This window comes from Myotis myotis, unplaced genomic scaffold (genome assembly GCF_014108235.1).
Source record: "Myotis myotis isolate mMyoMyo1 unplaced genomic scaffold, mMyoMyo1.p scaffold_m19_p_8, whole genome shotgun sequence".
NCBI lineage: Eukaryota > Metazoa > Chordata > Mammalia > Chiroptera > Vespertilionidae > Myotis > Myotis myotis.
This window is the reverse complement of record NW_023416390.1, coordinates 9986897-10014202: the sequence shown is the minus strand read 5'-3', so window position 1 is coordinate 10014202 and position 27306 is coordinate 9986897. Positions and strand designations below refer to the sequence as shown.

At 43.5% G+C, this 27306-nt stretch overlaps 1 protein-coding gene across 2 annotated transcripts in view; it reads right to left on the bottom strand.

The window, feature by feature from the left end:
• Positions 1-27306, bottom strand: part of CDK15 (cyclin dependent kinase 15) — a 72220-nt gene that overhangs the window by 23302 nt on the left and 21612 nt on the right. For both annotated transcript variants that reach the window (XM_036320817.1, XM_036320818.1), the window contains exons 7-10: positions 24813-24936; positions 20807-20927; positions 16413-16506; positions 10087-10150 (exon numbers count right to left, since the gene is read on the bottom strand). In XM_036320817.1, coding sequence (XP_036176710.1) covers positions 10087-10150; positions 16413-16506; positions 20807-20927; positions 24813-24936 — 403 coding nt within the window. The remainder of the gene's footprint in view (positions 1-10086; positions 10151-16412; positions 16507-20806; positions 20928-24812; positions 24937-27306) is intronic.

The following is a 27306-nucleotide window of genomic DNA, read 5'->3' as shown; positions in this document are numbered from 1 at the left end:
GGAAACTTAAAAAGCTGAACTTTAAGTTTCCCAACTACATAGAGTCAAATTAAAATGATGGCGGAACTGTCGCTCTCATAATCAGATAATGCATTTTTTCATAAACATTTAAGAAAGCTCATTTCAAGAACAGGGACCTTAGTCAACAGAGATTTGTTGGTTGATTGATAAAACATCACCAGGATCATTTTGAGTCTTACCTCCAGGTAAAACATTTTCTAGTTACTATAGTCTTGCCACAATCACCCTAAGGTTATCTTATAGCTGTCCACTGAACTACACCTCTGGAGTTTCCCAAATACAATGCATTCTTGAGATACCATATATTTAAGTAGTTGATAATGTTGTTAGCCTTATTCGCTATCTCTCAAGCAGTAACTTTAAAACTGCACCACAGAAATCTGCAGCTCTTCTCCTGTCTCTGTAGCTCTGCTCCACCCCAAATGCATACATTCACCCCTCCCAACTGCTTGCTTCCCTCTTCCTCAGTGAGCTGGCTTGGAAGCTCCCCTGGTCTTTGGCTCAAGGACTCTAAATTAGGCTCTTCTGCCACTTTGCATTCGCAGTCTTTAAATTCCTATTTGGGTATCAGGACGCCAAAGCCAGTGCTCTCATGGAGGGTGCTCCTTGGCATTTGAGCCTGGCACTCCAATTCATGTTTCTGGTGTATCACTTTTCTAACTGCATCAAATCTTTCTGTAGATTCCAAGAAAATATCCCATCCTCTGAAGCCTACCCCTAAGGTAATGGTCTCGGTAGAGGACAGGGAGACTAGGCTTTGCTCCTTGTGGGTGGATGGAGAGGTGGAGGGGATGGCATTGCTTGGGGTCTCTCATCTTTCCCCAGAGCAGTACCATGTTTAATATCTGTCCACCACCACCACCACCACTGCCCCCCCACCCCCGCCCCGCAAATGATGTTTGAGCTATAGCTTGACCATGCCATTTGGTGTTTATGGTATTTAATAATGCATCATTTGACAACATTTACCATTCCCCTGTAGTCTCAAAAATGTTTCAGGGTTACCCCAGGGAGGCACTGTGCTCAGCAGTGAGGATACGCAGAAATGAAACTTTTCATACCCCCAAAGAACTTATGGCCATACAATTTCTGCGGCACATTACCCTTATCATCATCATCATCATCATCATCATCATCATCATCATCATCTCCTGGTCTTCCCCAGCCCCTCTGGCTATTCCTTCTCAGCTTCCAAAGACCCCTTTCCCCTCTGGCTGATCCTCAGTACTGGTTCCCCAGGGTTCCATCATAGTTTTCTTTCTCTACACACTCTCCCTTGGGCAAATGAATTCACATCTGGGGTTTCACATACCACTTTAAGCAGATGACTTCCATTTTGTATTTCTAGATTGGACTCTTGTAATCACAGGCTTGTATTCCTAACTGCTTTCTAGATATCTCCATTTGGTGGCTTCACAGATATCTTAAACTCAGAATATCCAAACCTTCTATGCATTACCTTCTTCACAAATCTATGTCTCCCCCCCTTTATTTCCTGTGACAGTGAGTGGAGCTCTCATTCTCTTGCCTACTGCAAACGGGTTTTCCCTTCACAACTCAACTCTAATCAGTTACAACTTCCCCTTCACTCTGCCTCCCAGATGCTCTGCAGGTTTGTCCCCTCCGTTCCTCATCCTTTGCCATGGCTCTAGTTGAGACCTTCTATTTGTCTTCGAGAATCTAGGGCATTGCCACATTGCTTCTGGCCAACTGATTCGACATATAGTCTCCAAGCAAGTTCTTCTCAAATTTAAATCCTGCGAACAATCATCCAATGGCTCTCTTTGTTCACTAGTCAAGCCCAAATCCTTGGGGTGATTACAAAGCACTTCCCCATCTAGTCCCCATTCACCCTTCTAGGTCAATCTATAGCAATGTCCCACCACAAAACCAACGTTCTAGCTTCCCTGAGCAGTTTACCTGCTTGGCACATTACCACATATACCTGCTTTCTTAGTCCTCTGTGTCAATGTCCTTTGTCTGGAATGCCCTTTCCCCTTGTTCACCTGGGAAAAGCCCACTTCGTCGTCTTTGAGACCCAGCTCATGCCTTTCTCTCAAACAGCCCCCGAATTCCCCAGACAAGCCAAGGGGCCTTTTTCCTAGTCTTCCGAGAGGTTCCTAGGGGATGTGGCTATATTAATACTTTCCACATTGTGTTGTTTATATTTCCCCTCCAGACTGTGTGCCTTGAAGGCAGGTATCGATGTCTTATTTATTTTTTAATCTCCCAGTCCCAATACCTAGCATTCAACAATATTTGTTGAATGGATGAAAAATTGATGCTTGGATAAAAAAATTAAAATGAAATAAATTTACTAAACCTTATTCTTAAAGTGCAAAAAAGTAACTGAAGAAAGCCCATGTGTGCATCCTGCTCTGTGTTGTACAGAGATCAGGGACACAGGCGCTGGCCAGGAAGGCGGGGAAGGAGCCTTCTGCTTGAGCTAGTTCCATGATATTCAGAAACTTAAGGCTCCTTTTCTTAAACTAGGAAGGAACAGAGCAGGGTGCAACTTGAAAAAAAATTTTTTTCACTTGCTTTCACTCATTTGCAATTTTTCCTCATCTTAACTAGTTTAAGATCATCTAGTCCCCCTCAATAAAAACTAATAATTGCCACCAAATAAATTAAAGATGAGAAAACTAAAAATAAATGTAGAAACTGGAAGAGACTATTAATGAAGATCAAAGTGGGCTGTGTATCTAAATGAATTTCACTGACTGGTTTGGGGGACGGGTTAATAAAGATGTTAATAGTAACTCCCCAGGGGCTTTGGGCAGTGCTCAGAGTGCAGTGGTAATGAGCCCAATCAGGGTTCACAGCTTGGAGAGCGCCAGTGGCTTCATTAGCTGGAGCAAGGGGTGGGGGTGGGGTGGCTGCTGGAGTCTCAGGGTAGGAACTCCACTCACAGCACAATCCAGAAGCACGTCGCCAATCTCACAGATTCCAAAATCCAGTCGGGGTGGAAGGACATAATCATTTAGAAATGGACTTGGAAAATTGTTCTGAGCTGGTCCCCAGTCTGGGTCATTGTTCTGTTACCAAATCATTATAGTTGCACTTTGATGGCTGGAAGGTAATGTGGCAAACTGTCAGAGCGCTGCCTTGGAGTCCAACAGACCTGGATGTTCTGGGTCACCCCCTCCCTGGCGAGGTGACTCCAGGCAACACACACATCTCCCTAAGCCTCAGCTCTCTCCTCTCTACAGTTGGGATGAGAACACTGTCCTCATCTGATAGGGCTGTTGTCAGTCAGAGTAGAACAGTGTATGTAAAGTGCCTAACTCATAGTTAGTGCTTAACAACAGTGGTTATTATTATCCAGTAATAAGGTGAATGATAAGTTACATATGCTTTCTCGGCAAAGCAGGCAGAACAGGTCCTTATTTATGTTTTTATTTATTTCAGAGAGGAAGGGAGAGAGAGAGAGACAGAAACATCAATGATGAGAGAGAATCACTGATTGGCTGCCTCCTGCATACCCTCTTCTGGGGATCAATCCTGCAACCCGAGCATGTGCTCTGACTGGGAATTGAACTGTGACTTCCTGGTTCATAGGTCGATGCTCAACCCCTGAGCCATACCAATTGGGCCAGAACAGGACGTTTAGAGAGTACAATGGGAACTAAAACCCAGGTTCTCTAACTTCTAGTCATTGATTTCATCCTATATAATAAAAGCGTAATATGCTAAATGTCTGACCGATTGGCCACTATGACATGCACTGACCACCAGGGGGCAGACGCTCCGGTAGGTTAGCTTGCTGGTTGGGTCCAGCCAATCAGGACTGGGCAAGAGGGCTGGACATGCCCTGGAGCCCTCCTGCAGTCCCTCCCCAGCTGGCCGATCCCATCGGCCCCAATCAGGACTGGGCAAGATAGCCCTGATCAGCCCCGATTGCTGGTCAGGCCGAGGGACCCCACCTGTGCATGAATTCGTGCACCAGGCCTCTAGTTTAACATATATAGTTAGTGACTTTATGTGCCAGTTAGGGGCCATGTGTAAAATACTAGAAACACTAAAAGGGGTCAGGTGTGCTCTGTAGAAAACTTCAGCACTCTTTCCACTATGCCATGCTTTGGGTGAAATCAATAATGATGACACTAATGTTATCTGTGATTTAGTCGCCCTTACGTACCCATTACATAGCATGTAGATAATAAGGGCCCTCCCAGGGAAGAGGCCCGAGGCTATAGAGTGGACAGGCATCTCACCACAGCTCGGGGCAGGGAGAGAAGCATGCCGGTCCATGGGAGAGTTGATGCTCTTAGTTAAAACCTCCCTTCCCAGTGCCTGCCCCCCAGTCCAGCCCACTGAATATCTCCATAACTCCCTTGGCTAACAGGTCGGGTGACTGAGGGAATGCCAATCACAACAAACACACAGAGACTTGCTCAAAACCCTTTGAGCCCAAAGCATGGTAGCTCTTTAGCATCCCAATAGAGACAAGGGTCATTTTAGATTGTAATCATCATCTGTCCCACCGTAGTGACCGACGAAGCAAAGCTTCACTGGATTTCAGGTCAAAAGAAAACATTCCGAGAGAAAGGCTAGATGAGCTCGCTGATAATGCTGTCTGGTGTCAGCCTGCCTGTTATTTCCGCCCCTGTTATTTCTTGCTTCCACCTGGTGGTCAAAGGTTGAAAAAGCAGGCGTACTGAAAAGGACTAGGTGTGAGCAGGCTCCATTGCCTATGCCCACAGTCCATAGGAGTCTGCGTCCCTGTAGGGCTTTTAGTACCGCTTTCCTGCCTTTAGATCTCTACTGAGTTCCTTGAGTGGAAAATCTCTCCCTGTGCAGCCTTCTTCACCGGGGCTGGGAGGACCGGGTAATCCCGGATGCGTCCCTGCCGCTGAGCTCATGCCACAAATCAGGCATGATTTTCAGCAGATATTCCTTTAACAGTCTGAAGGCCTCTGTGGACTCCATTCCCTTCTCAATGGGAAAGAGCATCAAAGAGACAGGAATGAGATGCTTTGCACGCACATCAGGAACTAATTGCCAATTTGGCAAATGCATCGCCTAATGTCATGCACTGTTATTTCTAAATCCTCTCCTGTCCTTGACCCCAGGATCTAGATGTAAACTTGGAACCATTAGTGAAGAAGGATAAAGTCTTCTGGTGCCCCAAATGGAATTGAGAGGGATTTAAGCTCGGCGCTTTTGAGTGTGGTGAAATGAACCCAGCAGTACATTAATGCCAGGATTTGCACTCACACAGCATGAGTGCTTTCAGAAACCGTGTTTAGGGAAGCAAACAGAGCCACGGCAGACCCTTTGAGTGGAGCAAAAGAAGCTGGATGAAACAATCAATGACACATTAAAAACCACAACTGGGCTGCAATCATGTGGCAGGAAAAAAGTTTCTCTTTATCACAGGATCTCTGCGTCTAATGAGATGGCGACTGGCAACCTCCAGGGCAGTGAGGCCTCTGTTTACTTTAGCTGAGAAATGTCTAAATATTTAGTTGAGTCTTTTTAAAAGCCTTACACAATTCTGTGGCAAACCCGTCTCTAAGGTATGATCTTATGAGCTCTAGATTGCCATTGGAAAACCTATGTAGAGGAAATTTGGAAAAGCCAGAAGATGAAACACACAAATGTGGCCCTGGCTGGTACGGCTTAGCTAGTTGGAGCGTCATACCGGAGGCTGCAGGTTGGATTCCGGTCGGAGCACATACTGGAGTCACTGTTTCTCTCACCTCTCTCTCTCATCTCTCTCTCTCACCTCTCTCTCTCGCTCTCTCTCTCTCTCTATCTCTATCTCTATCTCTCTCTCTCTCCCATCAATATACATATCCTCAGGTAAGGATTTTTTTCTTAAAGCACAAATGTTAACTTATTTTTTAATCTCAAAATTAACTTTTTTTTTTAAAATATATTTTATTGGTTTTTCACAGAGAGGAAGGGAGAGAGATAGAGAGAGTTAGAAACATCAATGAGAGAGAAACATCGACCAGCTGCCCCCTACACATCCCCCACCGGGGATGTGCCCGCAACCCAGGTACATGCCCTTACCGGAATCGAACCCGGGACCTCTCAGTCTGCAGGCTGACGCTCTATCCACTGAGCCAAACCGGTTTCGGCAAAATTAACTATTTTTAATGGCCTCCAAATACTTCATTTAGAACAAAACTCCTTATCAGTTAATACCTTCTCTTATTGATTCTACATAGTTCTCTACTTTTTATCTGTGCTTTACTCCTCTTGGTTCCAGTTGGGCCTAAAGTACTTGACACTCAAAAGGGAAGGGACTCCTGAATTTTTTTTTTCTTGGGGCAGGGGGAAAGGGAACTTTGTAGAAATGTCCACAGGGGCCCACCCTTTCCATTCACACTACTGTTGTGCATTAGCAGATGTTAGCTAAGACCAATATCCAGTTTGCTCTGAGCTTCTGTGGTCTTCTGTGCCACAAGCCCAGCGCTTCACAGTTACGGCATCCGTTGGGGTTTTCCCCTTTTTAGACTTTCTGAGAGAATCCCCTCTAGCATGCTGTCCGTTACCATTGCTTCCTGCGGACTCTTATTAAGGATCACAAAACTGCCCCCTTCCCCCACCGCAGGAGGCCAGCACAGCCCCAGCTCCCGCCAGTTTGATTAATGTGTCTTGGCTAATTGTGTGAAGGCTGGCAGGCCTTTAGCAAGTGTGACCAGCTCATTGTTCAGCCAATCACGGGCGCCTCGGTTAGCATGTGAAAAGGGGGTGTGTTGCCAGGGGAGGGTGAGTGTTCTGGCGGCTGAGTCAAAGGAGGAGCATTTTGGGGGGTCACAGAGTAACACCCACTTCTTTGAGGGGATGTTACTATGCTCTACTAAACCTGTAAACCTCGTACTCAAAGCACTTTTTTTCTCCTCCCTCTTTTTTCAAGGAGATCTTTTTTTCCCAGGGTGCGAGCAGGCGAGACACTGGCTACTCTGCAGATGGAGTTCACGTTCCAGGGTTTTTAATATTTCACTTTTATATTTCTGTTAGAGAATGATCCTGCTGAGAGTCTGGGAATCCATGCTCGTCAGAACCCCCTCACTGACACTTGGATATATTGCTCTGAAAGCTATCCCAGGAGAAAAGATTAAACAAAAAAGAAAAAAAGAAAAGAAAGAAAGCCTACTTTTCAAAGGCTACTTCTTAATCTGCCCACATCAAAATAAGACAACTGGCCCTTTGAAGTAGAGGACACAGAGTTCTCAGCCAGCTTGCTTACAATGGGGGTGGGGGAGAGGGACGGAAGGAAGGAAGAAGGAAGGAAGGAAGGAAGGAAGGAAGGAAGGAAGGAAGGAAGGAAGGAAGGAAGGAAGGAAGGGAGAGAAAGAGGGAGGGAGGAAGCAAAGAAGGAAGGAACGGAAAGGGAAAAAAGAAGGAAGTAAGGAAGAGAGAGAGAGAGAGAGAGAGAGAGAGAGAGAGAGAGAGAGAGAGAGAGAGACCAGCCTCTAAAATTATGCACCTCTTCCATTGCCCCGATTTAATCAGGCACAACAGCCTGAATTGAGGGCTAGAATACCTGCAACCCTGCTCACCAGTGTCCCTAGAAGACAGGTAACTGCTCAGACAGATCCGCCAGCGGGCCGGGTTTTGTTTGTGTTAACCTACACACAGAGGGACTGTGTTGTCTTCCTAGACACAGTCCAGACATGGCCGGGAAATGGCAGAGTGGGCGCAGATGGAAACTGGAGGATTCGCCAAGTTCTGAGCTCTTTGGCTCCCTCAAAATTGTGGTGCCAGCTGAGTTAAAAGTTTGGGGTCCTTACTACAACTTAGAACAGAAAGGAAAACAATGGAAAGCTCATCCAGAATGGTGTCCACACTTCTGCTTGGTGACATTTTTCTGGCTCTCATCCCCTCTCCTGGCCCCTTAGTCATTGGAGTACAAGGGCATGAAGCAGCAACAGCAGCTCAGAGGGGGGTGGGGTTGCTAGGGAAGGGGGTTCAGAGAGACTTGTCGATTCACAGAGGGGGTGTTCCTGGAACACAGAGGTGGATGACCCCTTTAAAACATAGTCCTTATGATTGAGTCATTGATGGTATTGGTCCCAGACCCAAGAGAAGCTGGACTGTTAAGATGTACAGATAGGGGTTTATATCTTGGCTGTGGCTAAGGCTATAACTCTCGTCCTTCCACAAGCTCTGCCCACAGCCACTCACTGCTCAAGCCCATGGACACAGGGCTCACACATGAGCACCCTGCCCCTCAGAAGGAGAGCTGGGGAAAGGGTGTGGACGAGTAAATACAAACCCACGCTCTTAAGCAGCCAAGAACGAACCCAGCACCCAGCACAGCAGAGAGTAGGTGCTTAAAATGGTTGGGCTCATCTGAATTACACTGAACACTTCCTAGAAAAACAATGCAAAGTCTGAACCCCATTGATGCTGAATCTGGAGATTTCTCTCCAGAAATAAAAAAAATTGCACATGACTTTGAAACGACAGCAAAATGAAAGATGTCACATATTTCTCACTGTTTTATTGGAACCCCAGTTACCTTATTTAGTCCAGAATCTGGCAGGGGAGCATTTGGCCAAGTTCCTATCATTGTTGTTCTCAACAAGGCCTTCTGTACTGAGAAGCTGTTTATTGCCTGAACCAACCTGAAACCCAAATGTTTGAAGTTTGGGGAAACATCACATGCTCACTGTGGCAGCTTTGTATCAACATTACCCAAATTGTTTTCTATAACCCATCTGTGACCCTAAACTCTGCCTGCACCCATGGCAGAAAACTGGGGGTGGGGGTGGGGTCCCATTTTCACCTGGAGGAGAGCGTATAGGCGGGGTGAAGAGAGGTATGGGCAGGGTCGGAAAAGACGAAAGCCAGACTCCCCTAGAAACCATGGCGAGAAGCCTGTTCTTTTCTCTCTCTATCTCAGACCAAAGGCAAGGCCCTGTGGCCAGACAGCAGCATTTTTCTCAGGTGCCAAACTAGCAAAATGGTTAGAAATGGTAACCTATGTGTGAGTGACCCTAAAGCCATTTAGCAATGCCTACGACCATTCACATAAAGCTGAAGTGACTTTATGGTTTGTCTTTAGCTTGCTATAAGGTTTCCGTCATCCTAGTTAGTTCAAGATCTCTGATCCCCGTGGATAGCTGTTTGAGCAAAAATAGTAGATGCTGCAGAAAGAAAACCATCCCTAGCCTCCACTGTCCAGTGTTTTTCTCTTTAACCACCCTTTCCATCCCTCTCCAGCGTCTTGCTCTCAGGAAGCTCTTGCAGGATAAGCTCATACCAATGTTCACAGTGACAACAGTTTGGAAAAAAAAAAATCCATTTTTAGTCATGGGGCACTGTAAGACTATGAAGACGAGAAAATGTGACTTGAGCCACATTCACCCTAACCTGTCCTTCTCTGTGCATATCTACCTCTCCTTCCATCCTGGCAGCAGGAGTCCAGCTCTCATGTGCCATTCTTGCTCCTCCAGCATCGGATACATCCCTCCATCCTATAGCTCACCGCTTGGCTCTGCCCTTCTGTCTCTACATCTTTGATGTGACAACTGGTTAATCTGTCCCCTCTGCCATGGTCTTGAGACCATTCCTCACAGACCTCCCCCGTGGACAACACTTCTAACACTTCCATATCCACCCTAGGAGCTAGTCTTGGAAGACCAAATACATGACAGAAAATGACCAATTGGTAAACTCTTGTACAATCTAGACACATCTTAGCTGTCCTGCCCAAGGCCTAATGAGCCAAATGGGTTTCTACTCCCCCTCTGTTGTAGAAGCATAGAAATCCATGACAGCCCTGGGCTCAAAAGTGACACTATCTTTGTAGTTGCTTCCTTTGGCACTTGTGTATTTGGAAATGGATGTGGAATCCACAGTAACAGTCATTTCAAATGCTCATTTGGTTTGCTACTTGTGGTTTACAGAGCTCGAGAACTAATCTAACCTTAACTACTATTTCAGTGTCCTCCCCGTAAAAGGATTAGTCAGGGAATTCAAGAACCTAAAAATGTGTCTAGACCTATCTCCCCTGTTGAGTTAACAACAATAGAACACACTGTGTACCTAAATCTCTCACACTGCTAATTCCCAGCGCATTCCAAAGCTCAAATCAAATGTTACCTGGATTGTAGTTAGGTAGTTTGGAAACTCCAGGCCACGTGTCCTCAGTAGGGACTCCCAACACCTACGCAAAGCCAAAGAAAGAAAAGTTAGGGGAGACGTGAGGCGGATGGAGCAGGTGTAAAGACATGAAGGACAGATCAGGCAAGAATTAGACGGGCGTAGGTCACATTACACCAGCTGATGTATCCAAGAAAGAAACTTTTGTTTTTCCCTATTTGTAGCTGTATGGGCAAAACTAGTATATTCCTGTGGTCCTGTTATGGTTAATTTTATGGGTGAACTTGGTTGGGGCAAGGGACACCCAGATAGCTGGTAAAACATCTTTTCTGGGTGTGCCTGTAAGATGTTTCAAGAAGAGATTAGCATTTGAATCAGTGGACTGAGTAGAGGCCCGTCCTCACCCACCTGGGAAGCATCATCCAACCCATTGAGGGCTCCAAGAGGAACAAAAAGGTGGAGGAAGGGCATGATCTCTCTCTTCTTGAGCTGGGATGTCCGATTTCTCCTGCCCTCAGACATCAGTGCCCCTGGCTCTCGGGTCTTCAGACTCAGATTTATCACCGGCAGCCCCCGCAGTTCTCGGGTCCTTGGCCTCGGACTAAATTATAGCAGAACCACTGTCTTTTCTGGTCTCCAGTTTGCAAATGGCATATTTCAGCCCTATGACTGCATGAGCCAATTCCAACAATAGATCTCCTCTTATAGATCTCTAGATATCCTATTGGCTTTGTTTCTCTGGAGAATCCTAATACAGGTCCTGAGCTTGTGTCTTCACTAACTCACTTGTTCTGAAGCAGATCATACAGCCTTGCTTGAAGTCATATCCTCATCATTAAATATCTATTGCAGGACCAACATACATTAGGATGCTATGTTGGGAGCTGGGATATAAAGAAGCAGGAGGGATGCCCCTTTGCCTTACATTAAAGAACTATATATATATCCAACAGGAGGCATTGACAGCCTACATTATGCCCCAGCCTGGCGTTCAGCTGTTCCACAATACGCTCAAATTAAAAGGGTTCAGATTACTGACCTTGAGGCAGTGGAATGTTGGCTAAAAATGATCCCCAGCCCAACCCCAGTCCTTTCTACCAAATTCATCTCATTTGCTTGCATTTTCTGTGGCCCAACAGCTTGGAGTCTGGTATTTGGATTTTAACTGGTGGGTAGTAATAGTAACAACATCACTAAAGAAAACCTCCTTTGTACTTCGGCTTACCAAATTAAAGCTCTAGTTTTGAATTAATGGGAAAATAACAGTCCTTGGGAATACAACGACAAAACATTTCAGATTTGGGATGGTGATGTTTCTGAGTTTCCTTATAGGTATCGCCTTATCATTTTTTAAAAAAAGATAATCATAAAAGCCCAATGTTAGTTATATCTGGGTGCTAGAATAACACTGTTTTTATAAAATGTTAGTAAAATACTAATAGCTTTTATTACACCATTACAATATAATTCTTCTTAGAAGCATTTCTTACAGAAAGAGGCTACAGAATCCATTTGTAAAATGCTGGACAGAGACAGTAAGAAGTCAACTGCCCAACAAGTGGCTGATGATCATCAATGAGGAATCCAGAACCTTAATACCCACCGGCTTGCTGACCAGGACTCTGGCAGGAAAGTACATTTTGTGGTGCCTGTTAAGCTTGTCCTCGAACAAAAGACACCAAAGTGCTATTTTCCCTCATAGAATGAAAAATCACACCACACAGCAAAATCTTCTTTCTTTGATCCATTCCCTAAACAAGCTGAAAAGCTACTGGGAGGATTACAGGCGTCTCCTATCAACCACCTGAGCCCAAGGAGCGCTAAAGGTCCTGAATCCATTGTGAAAAACGAACTGGACTACTTCTACTTTTGTAGGAGTGGGCAGGAGGATGGGAAGCTAATTCCTCATTTTTAACCTACCATCATGTGCATTGGATGCTTATGGCACAGAGGTGCACGTAAACCAGTGGATGTGACTCGCAGATAGCCATACATCTTCTGTTAACGGGCAAAGTACAATGAAAAGAAAGCAAAGATAATGAAGAGAAAGCAATAAGGGAAATAAGTAACAACCACATCCATATTTTTCTGAGGCGAAAGTTACCAGAATGGTTATTTTGTATTATGTTTACTTAAATCAGCAAAATGGATACCAATAATGTTTATTGTGTTAAAAGCTGTAAGCTTGAGATTTTAAACGTTTAAACAAAATTCAATATCCTTTATTTGGAAATTTGATGCTGAGTTTCTATTTGAAAGTTATTAAATTTGTTTTCACTTGAGAAAATTACTAAATCTCCACTTCAGTCTGGGAAACTGAAAACCAAAAATTGTTGATTTACGCCCTCCCTAAAGGCTCCTAAAAAGGCAGCTAGTGAGTGCTATATTTGAAAACAGTGGGCTGCAGGGGCTGTTTTCTGCCTTTGTTGGAATGGAAACTGAAGGCATTTTGATTAATGGATTCAAGGTCTGCATAGTTTGTTTTATTCTGATTTTAGAACCACAGCTGGGATTATTTGCTAAAACTGTTTATTGAAAGAATTAGGTCCCAGAAAGCCAGTGACAGCTATTCAGATGTGAACACACACACACACACACACACACACACACACACACACACACACACACGCACACTTCAGAAAGATGGTAAAAGAAAAATTCAGGACTTCTCATAATGTCTTTATTCCTAAGAGTGAGACCTCAGGATAAATGTAGAGGAAGGTTGTGTGTAGAGACAGGGAGATTTAGAATGGACACGTTGCTTTCAAAGAAGCCATTCCTACATCCACTCTCGTAGACTGGAAATGGATTTCCTATTCTCATTTGGGTAGACCATATTTAGTAAAACATAAGTTCAGGAACTATTTGTAATGTTTACGTTTCTAACCCGCCTGAGATGTAGTAGCAGAAAGACAACACACTGCTGAATGGGGTGACTTTTCCACTTTGTCCCCAGAGTGTGGAGCTACAGCTGGGATAAATGTCAATGATGACAAAACCATTGTCCTCCTTTGGCAGGACCAGGTAGGAATGAGACATAATGAATCTGACCTCCTGCTGCTCACAAAGTATGGTGAGGCACTATGGAACTGTATCCTTGGTCAGTACAGATCAAAAGTCAACAATGAGCTATGCAAGTTGACAAACTCGATAAAAACTACCTGGGTGGGTGGTGGAATCAGATAAACAGAGAAGAATATTATGATTTTAAATGATGGGAGCTACAAGATTCTTCTTGTTCAAAGAAGTCACAACTTCATGGAATCAGAAAATCAAATACAAGTGGTCCCGGACTTACTATGGTTTGATTTATGACATTTTCAGCTTATGATGGGTTTATGGGGAGGTAACCTGTCATAGGTTGAGAAGCCTCTGTAACATGTATGACGCTGGAAACCCAGGGAGGTCAGTGATGTGAGTTGCTCTCCCTCATAACCTGAAGTTAGAGCTCGGTTCCGAACTCACGTCTTCTGACTGCAGGCCAGTGGTATTTCTAATATGGTCACTTGTTTTAAATTTGCAATGAGTTCTCATAAATGTCAAAATAAAGTCCCGTTGGTTGACTGTAGTGTGATAAAGACAATGGTAGACATGAACATGGCTTTCTGGGGAGGAACTATTTGTCAAGACATGTTTGTTTTTGCTGTTAAGACATGTTTGTTTTGGTACTTAATGTCCAGGTTCAAGTGCAAATTCTTTCACTTACTGAATTACCAGACACATCTTCAGATGGCCAGTGTCAGTCAGCGAGCGAGGCCAGTCCTGGAAACTTGAACCAATAACTAGAGAGCCACTGGGTCCTGGGAAATGTCTAGCCCATTCTTTCTGTTCTGTGATATCTAAGTACTTCCTCTACTGGGGACAAGAAGTAAGACCACACGGAGGAACAACGAGGCTGTATATCAGGAAAGGCTTTCCCGCACTTAGGTGATTGAAACATCTCTCCAATAATAATTTATCTGACAGGGAAAGGCAGCAGATATTTCTTGAGCACTTTTGGTGCAGGAAACTTGCTATGCATCTGACCTTATGGAATTCTGACAGAAGGCTAGGAAGTCATGACTGCCAGTCCCATTTAACAAGTGAGCAAACTGAAGCTCAGAGGAGCTACACAGCCTGCCCACATTTGTTTAGCTAAAAAGTCGCTAGAATTCAAACCCTGGTTTTACGGCTTTAAAGCTATTATTATGTTAAGCTGCTTCCAGCTTAGAGGATGTTTTGGCACCAGTGATGTTGTTTGAAGAGAAATAGCATTTATCGGTCTTGCAGGGGAGCTTGGAGAGAAGAAAAAAAAATCAATATTTCCTATGTTGCTCCATAATAGCCCCCATATATCAAAAAGAAAATTTTAATGGCAGTAATTAATCTCTATAAAATGTCTTAATTTCTCAAAGCACATTTTATTTTAGCCAGAAGACAGTGTCTTCTGGGTCATGAATTTCTAGCACGAGACTGGCATAGAATTTCTTCATTGAGGTGAGACAATAACTTTCCAGAAGTGGCAACTAATTATTTTCCCCTTTCCCCAGTGTTCCCTAAAGTTTTCCGCACCTTTAGGTGTGTATTAAAGATAATTTCTAGTATGGCCAGTGTGGCTCAGTGGTTGAGCGTTGACCTATGAACCAGGCGGTCACAGTTTGATTCCTGGTCAGAGCAAATGCCTGGACTGTGGGCTTGGTCCCCAGTAGGGGGCGTGCAGGAGGCAGCCAATCAATGATTTTCTCTAATCATTGATGTTTCTCTCCCTCTCCCTCTCCCTTCCTCTCAGAAATCAATAAAAAATATATTTAAAAAACACACAATGAGATATCACCTCACACCTGTCAGAATGGGTATCATCAGAAAATCAACAAACAACTTTTGGCAAGGATGTGGAGAAAAGGGAAACCTCATGCACTATTGGTGGGATTGCAGATTGGTGCAGCCACTATGAAAAACAGCATGGAGGTTCTTCAAAAAAGTGAAAATGGAACTGCCTTATGACTCAGTGATTCCACTTCTGGGTACATATCCAAAGAAACTCAAAACACTAATTTGAAAGAATACATGCACCCCTATGTTCACTGAAGTGTTATTTACAATAGCCAAGATATGGAAGCAAAATAGATCCAGAGACAAAGAAGAATGGAACAGAATCTCAGAGGGAAGGCAGGGGTGGGTGGTGGGTGGGGAGAGATTATCTGTATATATGCATAACCCATAGACACAGACAATAGTGAGATGAAGGCCTGGGAGGGCGGGGTGGAGCGGTCAATGGGAGAAAAAAGGGACATCTGTAATACTTTCAACAATAAAGATAAATTTTTAAAAAAGATATGGAAGCAGCCCAAGTGTCTATCAATAGAGAGTGGATAGGCAATGAAATATTACTTGGCTATATAAAAGAATAACATCTTACCATTTATGACAGCATGGATGAACCTGGGGGGTATTATGCTAAGTGACATAAATCAGTCAGAGAAACACAAATACCATATGATTTCACTTGTATGTGGAGTCTGAAGACCAAACTAAATGAGCAAACAAAATTGAAACAGACTCAGAGACACAGAGAACAGACTGATAGTCGCCAAAGGGGAGGAGTTTGGGGGAACTGGGTGACAAAGGTGAAGGGATTAAGAAGTACAAATTGGTAGCTACAAGAGAGTTATGGAGATGTAAAGTACAGCACAGGAAATGTAGTCAATAATATTGCAATAACCATGTATGGTGCTGGGTGGGTACTGGAATTGCCAGGGAAATCACTTTATAAAGTATATGATTGTCTAACCACTATGCTGTACACCTGAAACTAATACAAAATAATATGGAATGTAAATCATAATTGAAATAAGCTTAAGAATAAAAGAAATGGAACCACACACGCAAAAGCACCTTAACATCTTAGGCATTTGGTTTTGGAAGAACATGATAAATACTGTATTTCTCTCACACGAACATGCTAGGCCTTCGTTTCCATTGGAGTTCCATGACAATTTAGTGCCTGTCTTCAGCTGACAAAGATTCAGGGCCAGACATAGAGTAGAATTCGAGCTGGGGGTGGCCAGGCAGAAATGTGCTTAAGTAGGAACGGCAGAAATCGCCCCAAGAAACCGAGTCTATAGTAATAGGGTGCAGGTGGATTCATGGGATGTTACAGAACAACAGGGGTTTCTGGACACTCATTCCCAAGGTACTTATACTATTGCAAATACCAGTCTCCATGACCTTAACATGGAGCTTCATATCTCAAAGCAGACGGGCTGCGTCATTCGTCTCAAAGGCAAATTTGATTTAAAGTTTGAAACGCAGATATTTCTTCTTCCTAAGAGGAATTCTTCTCTTACCTCCCAGATCTTCTCCAGCTGTTCAAAGATGCTGGTAACCCCAGGAAACAAAGGTTGACCCTGGAACATTTCAATAAAGATGCAGCCGGCACCCCTAGTAAAAGAAATAAGAGTCAACAGACCGTTTCAAGGAAACCAGACCTGCAAAACTGAACTACTAGCATTTCTCCTCCCAGGAAATATTTTGGGGACAGTTAAATAGAGGCCACATGCTTTTATAAAATCTTGGGCAAAATAATAAAAGTCCCTTTGTCAACCAAAACATAAGAGCAGCCTGCAGCTTTTTGTTAAACTGGAATGCAACCAGCATTTAGGAACACAGTATAGGGAGCAAACATTCTGACTCCTTCAAGCTCATTAACTGTCCATTTTATGAGAGGAGGGAAAGTTCTAAACCTCCAAACTGAACGCTTTCTTCCACTGAACCTAAGCTGCTGTCATTGTAAGAGGCACCACTATTGTGTGTGCTATTAAGAAACAAAACACCTGGGAGTTAAACTACGACATGCTCAGAATGTGGCCTTTATACCTATTGAAAGGGCCGCTATACACTTAATTAGACAGATTATCTCATCATATGTCGTACTTGTACATGCAAAAACTGGGACATCAAGTGAAAGACATTGGTTTAGGTGTTCCTGAAACTTTTTTCCACATTGAGCATTTGACTCAGACCCTTTGATGTCTATGTTTATCCATGGTATCGCCCTCGACATCAGGAGTTTGATGACACAGCATGTCTTAAAATAATCCATTAAAGAACGAACAGTCACTGGTGCTGGGCTCCCGAGCTGACCTTGCAGTTACGTAGCCTACTTCTATGTCACCTTTTTACAGAGGTGACTCCTGCTTGAAGAATGTTGCTAAACACGTCTGATTCACTCTCTTTCCACAACCGTTTGGTTCTTGGGGGAGGGAGAGGGAGGGAGGGGGAGCTCTTCTGTCAGCAAGATTCTTCCTAGTCGCTGACACTCATGCTGCGAGGCCTGACGCTGGCATATTTGATGTTCACACATGTGCAATGGCAACTACAGTGCAGCCGGGCTGATGGCTACGGTCAGATGCTGCTGACTATAAGCCCCATGCTGATTTAAGGTGCAGCAAGAGTGTGCGTCTGAAAATAGGTTAAATGGGGTGAAACATGTTTCCTTTCCTATGTAGTCAAATGAGAGAGTCGTTGTTGAGACAGACCAAGAAGTATGATTTATTTGGCTAATAATGCAGACTTTTCTTCTTATAGTCTCTGGGTGATAAAAACGGCTCAGTGGACAGATTACAGAGATTCTCCCCACGGTCCAATACTTTGGCTCCAAATCCCTTTCACCATAACACACACTTCTGCAAACTCCCTGAACCAGCTTGACATTTTTTGGCCTGGCATGATAAAGGATATATAAGTAAAGCATTTTATTACAAATCATCATATTATTAAAGATTCATATTAAATATGGTCTTTAATATTATTCATATGTATTTATCCCATGTGATAAATTTTTACTTTTTCCATCTGACTGTAGGCACACGCTATTTAATTTACTTTAACTTGGGTAGGAGAAAGCAGATTTCTTTTTCTTTTCTTTTTTTTTAATCCTCACCCAAGGATATGTTTTTATTGACTTGAGAAACAGAGAAACATCAGTGTGAGAGAAACGCAGCAATCAGTTGCTTCATGAGCACATCCTCTCTGGGGTCAAACCTGTCAGGGAATCGAACCCTGGGGTGTGCAGGGTCATGTTCTATCCAACTGAGCCACACCAGCCAAGGCAGACGATTTCTTGATAAACAAGTTTAAGAATAATTTTTATCCTGTGTCTGGTTCACGCAAGAAGTAATTTTGATAGAAAACACAGATTTATAATTAAAAATTGTAAATTTTTTATTGATTCATAAAGTATACAGTAGAGGATTATGTATGGAATAGCACATCGGGTAAATGGCCTCCACGGCTTTGCCGGCACATATGCAAAGCCATGGTCTTCATTGGTCTCCATTGTCCCTGCTCCTGGGCCATAATTGGTACTTGGTAATGCTTATCAAATTGAAGGGATTGAAATCAAAGGGCAACAGATATTAGAATCAGATTCAATAAACCAAGTAAAATTAGGCTTTTATTTTTTGTTGTTGTTGTTGTTAATGCTCACGCAAAATTCAAATCTTGCGTGAATTTTGGGACACTATATATATATATATATATATATATATATATATATATATATTTAATATATAATTTAATATATACATTAAATTAAAATCTAACTGTATTTTATTATTTCTAAAGAAATATAGACTGTTTTCATGAGCTAATATTGGGTTTGCATTTTAAATAATCAACTGGCTTATTCTTAGACTTTTGTACGTATGTGAATAAAAGCTACCAGATTGAGGTTTGCAAGAAGATTTCTTCCCCCTCTAACAACAGGTTGTTTTTATCCCCAATTTTTAAAAAGTCAATTTGGATATAATAGCCACATATTTACTTTTTAATGATTTTTCATATGTAGGAGACATCTTGATATGTGTTAAAACATCTTTGATCAGACAAATGTAACTTAAGAATTTGGTTAGCTCTAGCTGGTTTGGCTCAGTGGATAGAGCATTGGCCTGTGGACTGAAGGATCCTGGGTTTGATTCTGGTAAAGGGCATGTACTCTCTCTCTGTCTTTTCCCCTCCTTCCACTCTCTCTTAAAAAATCAATGGAAAAAGTATCCTCAGGTGAGGATTAACAAAGAATCTGGTCAGTAATGTCTTGAGTCAAATTTTTAGAACTATTGTCATTTTAAATCTTCTCATTAGCTTGTCTTTAAATATCCACATTCTTTTTTGCTTCTTATCTTTAAAGCAACAGATATATAGGGTGTCCCAAAATTCAGGCAAGAAGTAATTTTGATAGAAAACACAGGTTTATAATTAAAAATTGTAAATTTTTTATTGATTCATAAAGTATACAGTATAAGGTTATGTATGGAATAGGACATCAGGTAAATGGCCTCCACGGCTTTGCTGGCACATACGCAAAGCCATGGTCTTCATTGGTCTTCATTGTCCCTGCTCCAGGGCCATAATTGGTACTTGGCAATGCTTATCAAATTGAAGGGATTGAAATCAAAGGGCAACAGATATTAGAATCAGATTCAATAAACCAAGTAAAATTAGGCTTTTATTTTTTGTTGTTGTTGTTAATGCTCACGCAAAATTCAAATCTTGTGTGAATTTTGGGACACCCTATAAAAGGTATAATTTAAAAACAGTAAGTGGAGAAGACTAGAAATAATGGAAAACTGTCAAATGGTTTAAAATCATTTTGGTTGCTAGCAATGGTCAACTATGAGATAAGCCAACTCAGAAACTGAGCTGGTGAATACCATCCAATGGTCTCCACCTGCCCTAACCCTTCTCTGTGTGTGCTGGCACCGGGGATTAGGAAATCAATGCTCCAGATACACTGGGGGAAATTTCTGCAACCTTTCTCAATTCTTTGGGAAATCTAAAGCTTAGTTTAGCCTTTTAGGACAATGTCTAATGCTTTTAATCCATTGTTGATTTTTTTTAAAAAAACAGGGCCTACCGTTTATATATGACCTTCTAAGGTCTTGAAAGAAGTCCATGTATTTTTTTACCTTTTAGGAGGTGCCTATGACTGTGGTCACCACACATCTAACTGTGGCCCCCACATGCCTGAGATATTTCAGGAATAAGGTCTAGATAACATAACACCACTGCCTAGGAAGAAGGAGTGCCTGAGAGCCCACACTCATCACCACATCCTTTTAATCCAAGAGCCTCCCCAACAATGTGGTTCTACTTGACACCATCTATCTTGTTCTTACACTTGAACTACAATCCCATTTAACCCCTCAAGGGGAGAGTTTGTTACCCTCATTTTAAAAATAGAGAAACATAGACATAAAGAGGATACATGGCTTTTTCAAGATAACAGAATCCACAGAAACTGATTAGAAGTAGAATTGGCATAAAAATCAGGTCTCCTGATTCTTGGTCATTATGCTTTTGCCACCAGGCTCTGAACTATGTTTGGACATGTGTGAGCATGCATGTACAGACGAGTGTGTGTGTGTGTGTGTGTGTGTGTGTGTTTCTCTGAGGACAAGGAGAAAAGACAAAGGATTGACGAGAAGAGCTAGGAGGTGAGGCATGATAGAATATAGGATTCAGATGCGTTGGGCAAGACTGATCTGAGTCTCAGTTTCTTTAACTGTAAAAACTTGTAGAATGATTGGAAAAATCAAATGAGATAGGTATTTGAAAGCACTTCATGTTTCTGTAGACAAATGTGATTATCATTAGAATTATTATTTAAAATATAGTACAGATGATAAATAAAGTAACCCTCAAGGGTAGGGTAACTCCTATTTTGGGGGCCACTAGCTCTTACCATATGTCCAGTTCAGAGGAATATTCAGTGGCTCCCAGCAAGGCATCAGGAGGGCGGTACCAGAGGGTCACAACTTCTGAAGAGTATGTCTGGCTAGGAATGGACTTGGCCCGAGCAAGACCTGACCAAAGGGGAGAAGCACAGAACTCATTGACCTGGGATCTGGAGAGCCACAGTGACACATTCTACCAGGGAGGGTTTAGCTGGCTGAGTAAACAATATTTAAAAATAACACACACTCTCTGGGTGCTTTTAATAAAGCTACTCAACTATCTTAATCCTTGTGCACTTCTTCATCAAGTCCATTTCTCAAAGTTTGGCCGACTTTGCAGCTAGATGTGGCCTTCCTGGCAGCTAAGTGTAATAAGTGACTAAATCTTGCCTGCACAATACAAACAGGAGTGATGTATGAGCTTCCAGATCTCCCTCCTCCCGGCTGTAATAAGAAGGAGGCGGCAGCCATCTTGAAATATGCACCTGGGGCAACACCCTGGGGACAGGGGGTCACAGACAGAAGGAGGGTGCACCACGCACCGGGGTGCCACCTTACACGTTCTGACTGCTCAGCTCAGACGATTATGTGAGAGTAAGTAAGCTTCTAGCATGTTTCTGCCTCTGTAATTCTGGGTCTCTATAACATCGACAGAACTCACTTCATAACCAATACGGCCGCCCTCCATTTCTGCAATCCAGGAATCCCCAGTTAGATAAAGGGTGAGGGTTGCTAATCCAAATTGGTTAGTTTGGTAGGACCTTAGATGAGTCATTTACAAGGACTCCCCTGCACAATGAGAGCACTTTGTCAACCAGCCACTGATCTCACAGAACCACAAGATCTACAGCCGGAAGAATACTCAATAGATGAGTCACTGTGTGGGGCTTGGATAAATGAATGTCTGTTAAATGTTTACGTACATACCCGGATGAAAGCTACTATCTCAGAATAAAGTGCTGCAGCGACAGTACAACTATCTGACATCTGGCAACCAGGGAAGAGCGGCTCCCCAGCTCATACGGAACCAGCTCTTCAACTAATATTTGTTGAGCACTTACTATGGTGCCAGGCACTAGGGATACAACATTAAGCAAAAATGGACCCAGGCTGCCATCATAATGCCATCATAATTGCTGGGGTCCAACCCCAGCAGGTCCAGGGGTTCCCAAAGGCGTAGCCGGAGTCGGCGAAGAAGGAAGGACACAGAGACAGTGTTCAGTTGATCAGCAGCCTAGCCAGGATCTCTAGCAGGATCTCCAGCCAGGATCTCCAGCCAGGTTCTGTGTCCATGTTCTCTTGCTAGGTTCTCCAGCCAGGTTCTCCAGCCAAGTTCTGCTCTGGATCTCCAGCGAAGTTCTGGTTAGTATCTCCAGCCAGGTTCTGTGTCCATGTTCTCTTGCTAGGTTCTCCAGGTTCTCCAGCCAGGTTCTGTCCAGGTTCTCCAACCAGGTTCGGTCACCAGGTTCTAGTCAGGTTCTCTTGCCAATTTCTATAGTCAGGTTCAGTCCAGGATCTTTTGCCATGTTCTCCCCAGCGAAGTTCTTCTGTCTCTAGAGAACGTTCTGTGTAGGTTCTGTGCCTCCTGGTTCTGTCTTCTGAGTTCTGTGTTGTTACATCTGTATTTATACCAGTTGATTCCAATCCTATCAATCTCTATTACAAAGGTTAGGGCGTTTCTTATCTCCATTCCGGGGAGTAAAGATTATGTAGCTTAAGCATGATTGTTCGTAGTTAAAGTGATTAATTACCCGCCTGGCACTTAGTTAAGAGGTTTTATTCCCTCCCTAACTTCAGGGGAAAATCCCTACCTGGGGAAACAACCTTTCTCAGAGAGGAGACCTTGGTTAAAACACATAGTGCCAAGAAGGTGAGCAAACATATTAAGAACAATATGCCATATATGCCAGGTCCCTTGAAACAGCAAGGATGGACCGGCTCCGGGCAAATTCCCCCTTTTTTATTTTTTAAAAGCAGGCATTAAAAAGAAAAACCCCAAATGCTCTCTTGTATCCATTTTAAGAGTAGGATTGGCGCTTTCCGCTATTACCTGAGTCCTGATCTATCACCCCAGGGAGAGCTTGCCAATCCTGCACTTTCCCGGGGTGGAAAGGCTGCAGTGGGGTTAAGGATAAGGCTCCTTGGGCCTACCTCCTCCCATGCCTTTACATTTACCTTTCCTTCCTCAGAAAAGCATGGACATACTTCTTGTATAAAACGTTCTGTCTGACTGGGAGTAACCTTAATTCCTCTGCTAGCAAGCATATGTGTTAAAAGATCAATACAGAGCCATTTCTTTAGACTCAGTATGGCACATCTTCTTAATCTAAAGATCAATACAGAGTCTTCTTTCTTTGGACTCAGTATGGCACATCTTCTCAATCTAAGTTCTGTACTATCCACCTTCTTACCCTACTTATCCTCTATAGGGGGGTCTGTAGCACCCTGGTGGAGTCCTATCCGTCCCGAGTGTGGGGGTTCTCAATGGGCGGGGGGGGGGGGGGCTTACCTAGGGGAATCCTGTTCCAGGGCTTCCCAAAGGTGTGGACGGAGTCGGCAAAGACTATCCACCCTCTTCCTACGGTGGAGTCCTATCCGTCCCGAGTGCAGGGCGCTTACCTAGGGGTCCCTGTTCGGGCACCAGATGCCGGGGTCCAACCCCAGCGGGTCCAGGGGTCCCCAAAGGTGTGGATGGAGTTGGCGAAGAAGGAATGACACAGAGACAGTGTTCAGTTGATCAGCAGCCTAGCCAGGATCTCTAGCCAGGATCTCCAGCGAAGTTCTGGTTAGGATCTCCAGCCAGGTTCTGTGTCCATGTTCTCTTGCTAGGTTCTCCAGCCAGGTTCTCCAGCCAGGTTCTGCAGCCAGGTTCCCTCGCTAGGTTTTCCAGCCAGGTTCTGTCCAGGTTCTCCAGCCAGGTTCAGTCACCAGGTTCTAGTCAGGTTCTCTTGCCATGTTCTATAGTCAGGTTCAGTCCAGGATCTTTTGCCATGTTCTCTCCAGCGAAGTTCTTCTGTCTCTAGGTTCTGTGTAGGTTCTGTCTTCTAAGTTCTGTGTTCTAAGTTCTGTGTCTTGCTGTCTTGTTGCATCTGTATTTATACCAGTTGATTCAATCCTATCAATCTCTATTACAAAGGTTAGGGCGTTTCTTATCGTCATTCCGGGGAGTAAAGATTATGTAGCTTAAGCATGATTGTTCGTAGTTAAAGTGATTAATTACCCGCCTGGCACTTAGTTAAGAGGTTTTATTCCCTCCCTAACTTCAGGGGAAAATCCCTACCTGGGGAAACAACCTTTCTCAGAGAGGAGACCTTGGTTAAAACACATAGTGCCAAGAAGGTGAGCAAACATATTAAGAACAATATGCCATATATGCCAGGTCCCTTGAAACAGCAAGGATGGACCGGCTCCCGGCACATAATGCCCACAGTCTAGTGGAAGAGTCAAAATTGTCACACAAATGAGTGTGTGTGTGTGTGTGTGTGTGTGTGTGTGTGTGTGTGTGATTATAAACTTGATAAGTGCTAAAATGGAAAGATACAGTAATGCTCAGGAGAAATCAGCATCACTTTGGTGGAAATAAAAGCCTCACCTATATAGATACAAAGAGCCTTCATTGCAGGAAGAGTCTATTAGACAATCTGGGGCTTGATCCTGTTGTTCTGGGATATCCTCAATCTACTCTGATAGAATCTGTCTCTCCACCCAGATTTACAGAAACCTACCAAGTACAGTTCACTCTACAAATGTCTCTATATCAAAAAAGGCAGTAGACTAGTAGGGGTTCCCAAGTTTTAGGATCTGACCAGACAGGAGCTTGATATGATCCTAGAGAGCTGCCAATCTCTCCATGTCTTGCCTCGCACTTCCTATATGGTAGTTTGATCTCCTCACAAAGCACCGCTCTCCCTGAGCCTCAACTTTTCAAAGGCCAGGACTCGTCGATGCTTTAAACACGTGTACACAAAAGCATCATTGTTCACAGCCCAGAAAGAGGCTCGAGGGGCAGCTTACCAAAGTCAGCCAGCTTGAGCTCTCCCAGGTGACTGATGAGAATGTTCTGAGGTTTCAGGTCCCTGTGAAGAACGTGTTGGTGGTGGATGTACGCCAGGCCCCGCAAAAGTTGAAACATGAAAAGCTGGAAGGAATGAACACCTTATCTACACAGATTGGAGCCAGTACGTGTGGATTTCTCCTCTAAATCAAAAACAGTCATCCGTAGAATATAGTAAAAGTGCCTCTTGAGAGATAAAAAAAAAAAAAAAGAAAGAAAGAAAAGAAAAAAAAAAGGAGATTTTCTATTCAGAGGGGGAGAAAGTACAAGTAAGTAGACCATGTCCTAAACAAAGGGATTCTGGATTTCCCTGACATCTCATGTCTTTGGTATTGAAGGAATTACCCTTCCTTAAAATCTAGAGTGAAACTTTGAAGTTTCTCTTGGAACACTAGTTATTGATTTAGATTTGAGAGATTTAAATTTTTTTTTTTCCCACCGACAAACTTGGCATGTAAGATCAAAGTTGACCTGGAAATGATATTCTAAGGTTTACAACTGCTTACATTTCCCAAGCTCTCTGATATGAAAGCCTTTTAAAAACACAACACAAGGAGACCAGACTGGGAAACGTATCCTTAGATAGTAAAAGGAAAGAAAGGGACCATTATCTTTTTAAACCTATTTTTAAAGTCTTAGGTTGAAAGTTGAAAATAAGGGAAATATACAGTAGAGATTAAGAGGGAAGAGAGACCAAAAGAAATTAACCGCCCCCCCCCCCAAAAAAAAAAAAAAATCAAGAGACTGAGGAATAAATAGCAGAGAGAAGAAAGAAGAAGGAAAGGGAAACAACAGAAAAAATTCATTCAGGGCCCCAAATTTTAAATGTTGCACATGGTTATAAGGCACAGTAACCAGACATTTTTAGATCCCCACCATTATAGAAGTTTAAGGGGGAAAAGAATGCTCCATTTTCCAAGTGTCTTTTGCTATTTTCCAGCGCCCCTGGCAATTGAGAATTCAAATACCAACAATTAGTGTTTACAAAGACCAATGCCAACTACAAACATGTTCTGACAGTTTAGAAAAGAAAGGACCAGCCCCGGGCTTCCTGTGGACGCAGGCAAAATAGCAGACACAGAGCTGTGTGGATGAATCCACTTTCCCACCACACCTTGGAAAGTAGGAACTGCAGAGATGCTGGGACCTGTACTGATCTCACAATGACTTGGACACACTGGAGCCAAGTTCATGAGCAGCCTGGTCTGACCGAAGCAGGAGCCTTGGGGGGGTTACCTACCACAGCACTCTGTGGCCGTGTAGGTGCAATGCAGATCCCACATCAGTTTCATAAGCCATGTAGGAATGTTAACAATTTCTTGAGCCCTAGCCAGTTTTCCTCAGTGGATAGAGTTGACCTCCAGACTGAAGGGTCCCAGGCTCGATTCCGGTTGGGGGCACGTGCCCGGGTTGCGGGCTTGCTCCCCAGTGTGGGGTGTGCAGGAGGCAGCCGATCAATGATTCCCTCTCACCATTGATGTTTCTATCTCTCTCTCTTCCTCTCTGAAATCAATAAAAATATATATATTAAAAAAAAAAAAAACTTCTTGAGACTCCTACTTCAAATGTTCACTGGTCCTATGAATCTTCCCAAGGCTTTATCTTCTTTGTGCTTCAAATACACACACTATTTACTTTTCCACTCATCAAACCACTACGCTACCGAAACACAAAATTCTTATACCATCATTTAAACCTTCCAATTGGTTATAATATTTATGGAAAAGACAATATAAAAAAAAATCCAACTGAAATCCCAGCTGAAAGATACGTTGCCACAGTCTATGTTTTTCAGTGGGACAGTATAGGAGAGAGAGAGATGGAGACAGGTGAGCGACAGAAGACAGAAAGATGGAGATCCGCGAGGGAGAGACAGAAGAAGGAAGAAAGGGAAAATATCGTTTATGGAATGCCTGTCACCTTTTGTAATCAATCCCCAATACACCCCTGTGAGGAAGGTATGCTTGCCCTCACTTCACAGGTAAGAAAAATAGGAAACTTTGAAAACATGTCTAGAAAGAGTCAGGGCCACAGCTCAAATTCAGACGTGCCTGACTCCACTACACCAGCCTGGGAAGCCAGAGAAAAGACAGAAAGTCAAAACATGACAGGGAAAGGGAGTGGGCGGGCTGAGTCAGCCGCAGAGCTTCTCCGAGGGAGGGCCCGGCTGAAGTGCCTTTCATGTCCCAAGGAGAGGCTGTTCTCACTAATTAGTCACACCCACCTCCCACCTTCTCGCTCTCAGTCTTTCCTCCTTGGTTCCACGTCTCTGTCTGCAAGCTTGTGTACACAGTAAAGCACCCGTGGTGGTCAGGCATGGGGTCCCACAGCCACCCTTCTCCAAATGGCAGCGTGTGCTGACGAAGCTCACCACCCACTCACTCTTCAATCCTTTCCAGCCTGGAGTCTTCCCTCAACCCTGCCGAAGCTTCACCAATAATGACCCAATCGGAT